General features: G+C 50.7%; 3 protein-coding genes across 3 annotated transcripts; 1 reads left to right on the top strand and 2 right to left on the bottom strand.

The window, feature by feature from the left end:
- Positions 1 to 788: 788 nt before the first annotated feature.
- Positions 789 to 1310, bottom strand: LOC142114792 (histone H2A type 1-like). The gene has a single exon (XM_075194071.1). It carries the CDS (start codon positions 1231 to 1233, stop codon positions 841 to 843), a length of 393 nt encoding a protein of 130 aa, XP_075050172.1. The 5' UTR covers positions 1234 to 1310; the 3' UTR covers positions 789 to 840.
- Positions 1311 to 1509: 199 nt separating this feature from the next.
- On the top strand, positions 1510 to 1962 carry LOC142114817 (histone H2B 1.1). Its single transcript, XM_075194104.1, has one exon. It carries the CDS (start codon positions 1535 to 1537, stop codon positions 1913 to 1915), a length of 381 nt encoding a protein of 126 aa, XP_075050205.1. The 5' UTR covers positions 1510 to 1534; the 3' UTR covers positions 1916 to 1962.
- Positions 1963 to 2424: 462 nt separating this feature from the next.
- LOC142114816 (histone H3) lies at positions 2425 to 2889 on the bottom strand. Its single transcript, XM_075194103.1, has one exon. The coding sequence runs from the start codon at positions 2885 to 2887 to the stop codon at positions 2477 to 2479; it is 411 nt and encodes a 136-aa protein (XP_075050204.1). The 5' UTR covers positions 2888 to 2889; the 3' UTR covers positions 2425 to 2476.
- Positions 2890 to 5918: the final 3029 nt, after the last annotated feature.

The raw sequence follows: 5918 nt of genomic DNA, 5'->3' as shown, positions 1-5918 counted from the left end.
TGGAGAGCAAGGATAAGGCAGCTAAGAAGAAGGTGGCGGTGGTTAAACCCAAGAAAGCGGCAGCCAAGAAAGTGCCCAAGTCCCCGAAGAAGTCTCCCAGCGCAGCCAAGAGCCCGAAAAAGGCCAAGAAACCGGCAGCAGCCAAGAAAGCAGTAAAAAGCCCTAAGAAGCCGAAACCTGCTGTGAAACCCAAGAAGGCGGCCAAGAGCCCGGCTAAAAAGGCAGCTAAGCCCAAAGTGGCTAAGAGTCCGGCTAAAAAGGCAGCTAAGCCCAAAGTAGCCAAGAGCCCGGCTAAAAAGGCAGCTAAGCCGAAGAAGGCTGCTCCTAAGAAGAAGTAACTTGGAGCCGCACTCCTGTCAATCACACAAAGGCTCTTTTCAGAGCCACCCACTCGGTCTCGACAGAGCTATATAGTATATATCCCCCTCCACACACACTTTTCTGTTACTCTATGGGGGTGGATGTGTGCGCTATGAAGCTGAGCTCTAGAGTAGCTGTTTCTTTCCGGCGGTGGTGCGAGAAAAGAGATTATAGCCGTATATACTGACTCCTGCCGTCTTATTATAAAGTGTCTGCAGCTTGTTTAAACGTAACGTCAGTGCACCGTGACAGTGCCATATATGGTTCACTTTTGTTTAATAGACGACACCGCCAATCTGGATGGGGGAGTTTAGTTCAACTGTGTCCGTTATCTAACGAGCATTACAATGTAACCTCGTCTAACTCGAGTTAACACACAGCTAAAGCGGGATGTTATAGTCGTGGATCAGCTCTTTAGGGACGGGGTGGGTGGCTCTGAAAAGAGCCTTTGTGTTGTGGGGACAATTATCCAGCAGGAAATTACTTGCTCTTGGTTGGTTTATGGCTCTCGGTTTTCTTGGGCAGTAGGACGGCCTGGATGTTGGGCAGGACTCCTCCTTGGGCGATAGTCACCCCACCGAGTAGCTTGTTGAGCTCTTCATCGTTGCGCACAGCCAGCTGTAGGTGACGGGGGATGATGCGGGTCTTCTTGTTATCACGGGCGGCATTCCCAGCCAGCTCCAGAATCTCAGCAGTCAGGTACTCCAGCACCGCTGCCAGATACACCGGGGCGCCAGCTCCCACACGCTCCGCATAGTTCCCCTTCCTCAGCAGACGGTGAACGCGACCGACCGGGAATTGGAGACCGGCTCGAGATGAGCGAGTCTTGGCCTTAGCACGGGTCTTACCGCCCTGTTTGCCTCTTCCAGACATTTCAACTTATGTGTAAGTCAATCTACAACAATAAGGCTATCTGTCCCGCCTCCGTATATTTATACGCTGTAGGGACAGACACCCTTCTCTCATTGGTCCGCTATCAAATTAGCTAGTGCCGCTCAAGTTCAAACAAACACCAATCCGCAGCAGCGGGTGGGATTTGACATCGCACAACATCCAGTAGTGCACAGAGCAGACTGTGGGTCTCATTTACATGGGCTGCCTATAAATAGAGCGGCTGTGGGAGGTATCAGGAACAGTTTCTGCACATTGTGATTGGGATCGTTTTGTCGCTATAATGCCTGAACCAGCCAAGTCTGCCCCAGCAGCCAAAAAGGGCTCAAAGAAAGCCGTCACCAAGACCCAGAAGAAAGATGGCAAGAAGCGGAGAAAGAGCAGGAAGGAGAGTTATGCTATTTATGTCTACAAGGTGCTGAAGCAGGTCCACCCCGACACCGGCATCTCCTCTAAGGCCATGGGCATCATGAACTCCTTCGTCAACGACATCTTTGAGCGCATTGCTGGAGAAGCTTCCCGCCTGGCTCACTACAACAAGCGCTCCACCATCACCTCCAGGGAGATCCAGACCGCCGTACGTCTGCTGCTGCCCGGAGAGCTGGCCAAGCACGCCGTGTCCGAGGGCACCAAGGCCGTCACCAAATACACCAGCGCCAAATAATTCACCCGTGATATCCTGAGACCACAAAGGCTCTTTTCAGAGCCACCCACCTTCTCTCTGATCGGGCTGTATTCACATTCCCTGTAAGTCATGGATAACAGGTTTTCCTATACTGTACCACCACCATCCCCTGTACGAATGTTTATTACAATACATACAATTCTACCAGCCAACGTTCTAAATAAGCCGACTTCAATTTAATATTTTGTCTGTCTTGCAGTATCTATTTAACGGCTTGTAGAATGAATCCGCTCTCGCCCATTGGGTAACCCAGACGTACTTTAGTTACTCTAGGAATCAGTATAGACCCAGGCAATGTTTCGTCCTGCACCGAAGGGAGAACTGTTGTTAAAATGAATTTTAGGGACGTTACAGTAACACTTAAAAAAACGGGATAACTTTTAAAACAGGTTTTAGATCTCAACATGTATAAAGCACCCGCCCCTCCCAGGTCATATAATGTCGGAAAGCTGGGTAGATGGGAGGATACAGCTCGTTCGAATGCGCATTTGGTGGCTCTGAAAAGAGCCTTTGTGCTGTGTACGTAGGAGGGACGAGTATCTATGCTCTCTCCCCTCGGATCCTGCGGGCCAGCTGGATGTCTTTGGGCATGATGGTCACTCTCTTGGCGTGGATGGCGCACAGGTTGGTGTCCTCGAAGAGCCCCACCAGATAAGCCTCGCTGGCCTCTTGCAGAGCCATGACTGCTGAGCTCTGGAAGCGCAGGTCGGTCTTGAAGTCCTGGGCGATCTCACGTACTAAGCGCTGGAAGGGCAACTTGCGGATCAGCAGCTCGGTGGACTTCTGGTAGCGGCGGATCTCTCGCAGAGCAACAGTGCCGGGACGGTAGCGGTGAGGCTTCTTCACGCCGCCAGTAGCTGGGGCGCTTTTCCTGGCAGCTTTGGTCGCCAGCTGCTTGCGGGGAGCTTTCCCGCCGGTGGACTTGCGAGCGGTTTGCTTAGTTCTAGCCATTATTCAAAATTATAATGAATATTAAAGACGGCAGCTTAACAATCCTATTTATACATAGCGCTGCACGATGATTGGATGAGTTAAGCATTCCCCCCTCCTTTGATTGGCTTAAAATAAACTGTGGACTATTTCAAATTAACCCGCCAGTAGTAACGTACTTCCCAGATCAACGGTATACTAAGTCTTATTAGCAACTCGGGAATGAATTTGAGCGGGAAAGCATTACTTTGTTTCCACGCAGCGTTCAAACAGATGTTATATTTACTGTGTGGGAAAAACAGCCACCATTAACCCCATGCTCACCACCAGTTATTGGGATCCGCCGATCATTTGTTGCCACCGAACAGCCAGAAATTGCAGTCAACACTTTCTTCACATTTTAGTTTTTTCTTATTTTTATTGGTATTCTCTTAAAACTAAGCCGATATCAATCCATCACACAAGTACCCAGCAGCATCAATAAAGGTCCAGTACCCGTTGGAGTCCCCCTGTTCTCTGAAATATGCCAGTCACACTTCTCCAAAATGCTCCACGTGTATAGTATAACCATGTATGTCACCGTGCCATTAGAATATGGTCTCTCAGGGTTATATCATAGGACAAAAGGTTTCCCTTTCTGAGGCAGGTGATAGCTTGGCAAATAAGGTTGCTTTTGGGCCAGTCAGTAAGCTGGCAACAAACATGGGCTATGCGTTACCCTGGTATCCTCACAGATGCCAAGCAATATAGAGCAGACAGATTACCTTTTATCCAGAGACACATAAAATAACACAACTTAAGTTTTCACATGTAACATAATTTGTGGGCAGTGTTAGAGCACAGTTACAATCTTTTTGTTCCTTTTTAAGCTAAACTGTGGTCATCATAAACACGCACAACTCTTTGTTCCCTCATGCTCCCCTCCCCTTCTCATATACCCCTCCTCCACTCCATGCAGTCCTTCCATTCCCTCTCCTTTATCTACCCTCTGTCTCTCACCATGGGGTATATTTAAGAAAGCATGATAGTGCTCTTACCGGCAAATTAAGCTTCCTGGGTGTCCTCCGCAAATTTATGAAAGGTGCATTGCAGCAGATATCGTGGATATCTGCTGCTTTGCACTCATCTTCGTTTTTAGGAGTAGTTGACATTCAACAGTATGGTGACTGCTCCCAGCTCAAATCTAACAAGTTCCGAAAAAATCCAATGCTGTCATCTCTGCTCCGAAGAGCAGAGCTGGGCAGCGCATGTGTGGAGGGATCACAGGATCCCTCCCTGTCACTTACAGCTCTATCTCTGCAACGATAGTTGCAGAGACAGAGCAGGGATCTCTGTGCGCATGTGCAGTTCTTCGAAATGCACATGCGCAATTGAAGGATGAAGAGAACGAGGAGTAGATCCGGAGACAGCGCTTCCGAAGAGGGGGGGTAAGTATGATTTTTTTGTAATCACAGAAACAGCAGTTTTTCGAAACAGCTGTTCCTATGATCTGTTGTTCATAAATTTGAGAAATAGTTCAATCCTTATCCATGCGATAAGGATTGATAACTATTTCTCACTTTTGCCGATGATTGATAAATGCGCCCCATGTCTCCTTGCTCAAGTCCTATACCCATCCTCACCCCCAGCTCCCCCCGTCCTACCCTAATCACAACCCACCTCCCCGCTCAAGTAACCCTGCCAATCTCATCCATATCTCCCCACTTCCCTCCCTCGCTTTCTCCTGTGCCCTCTGGAACTGCAGTGTCATGTGCAATAAACTGCCCTCTGTCCGCAACCTCTTCATCTCCATCTCTCTTAGGGGTCTATTATTACCCTACGCTTTTTCAGTATAAACTTTTCAATCCCCATCCCATAGATGCGGATTCAAAAGTTTCTCAAATTTATTAACTCTCCGTTGGTGCCCCCTTTGGTTCCTTCCACTTACCTTGTCTTCCGATCAGCACCTGTAAGACAAGAGAGACAGCACAATGACAGCCCTTCCCAACACCTCTGTTACTTACCCGATCCAGAGGGACCGCTATGGAACTCACCACACCGGACGTTACCTTAGACCGACCACTCTCACGTCCTGAGACGCTGTGCCCCACAGGCCTGCGCCCGCGGCCGTTAAGCCCGTCTTGTCCTGAACTTGGGTGCCCTTCCGGACGGATGGATGGGGTTCTATAAACCGCTCCAGAACTCTTCTTAGTACCTACTTAGGAACCGAGTGTTCCGTACTCTACGTCAGGTCCTAGCGTCCTGCTAAAAGAGTAATTGGTACTCACTTGTTCCGCGCAGGAAACTCAGCTTGACCCGCCTTCTTCGGGTCTTCCAGGCTCTCCAACCGCCGGCGCCTCTTCTCCTGTTTGGCGCTGTCAAAGGCTGCTTTGCGGGGGCGCTCTTAGCCCTTACAAGGGCTCCCCACCGACGATCTCTGCTCCGGCGTCTTGCTTGAAGTCTTCGGGCATCAGGGTAGCTCACAGCCCTTACAAGGGCTGCCTAACGCTTCCGCCGCTGCTGGACGTCTGGACGCGCCGCTGCTGGACGTCTGGACGCGACGTCCTCCTACTTCCCCTCCGCCGCCGCACAGCCCTCGCGTTGGCGCCCGGCGACAGAAAAAGCCGCGGGCACACTGACGATATCAGCCGTTGCCGCGAGCCCTGATTGGCTAGCGGTGGCACCAGTAGTTTGAATGGCCGGAGGCGAGCCAGGATTGGTTCGCCGACCCGGCCGCTGATTGGCCAGCAGCGGGAAGTAAGCCGGGATTGGCTCATTTGCCCGCTGCCACCGGGACCTTTCCAGGGAGGAATGAATACTCACCGCTGGACTGGTGAGTAGCTTTGTCCTGCGCCTCCCTCTCGGCCGCCTTGTCGCCGGGGCACTTCTCCACACTGCTCACCCCTCTTTCAATCCCTTTGCGCATGCTTCGACCGGTGACCTCGGGCATGCGCACAGAAATCCCTGAATGAAGAACATGCGGAAAGTGACATGGAGGGATCATGTGATCCCTTCACACATGCGCTGTGCAGCTCTGCTCTTCTGAGCAGAGCTGTTTTCAGTGAAAGTTTTC

The sequence above is a fragment of the Mixophyes fleayi genome, unplaced genomic scaffold, assembly GCF_038048845.1.
Source record: "Mixophyes fleayi isolate aMixFle1 unplaced genomic scaffold, aMixFle1.hap1 Scaffold_1507, whole genome shotgun sequence".
NCBI classification, from domain to species: Eukaryota; Metazoa; Chordata; class Amphibia; order Anura; family Limnodynastidae; genus Mixophyes; species Mixophyes fleayi.
Note: the sequence above shows the minus strand (reverse complement) of the source record. Positions and strands in the feature narration are given on the sequence as shown.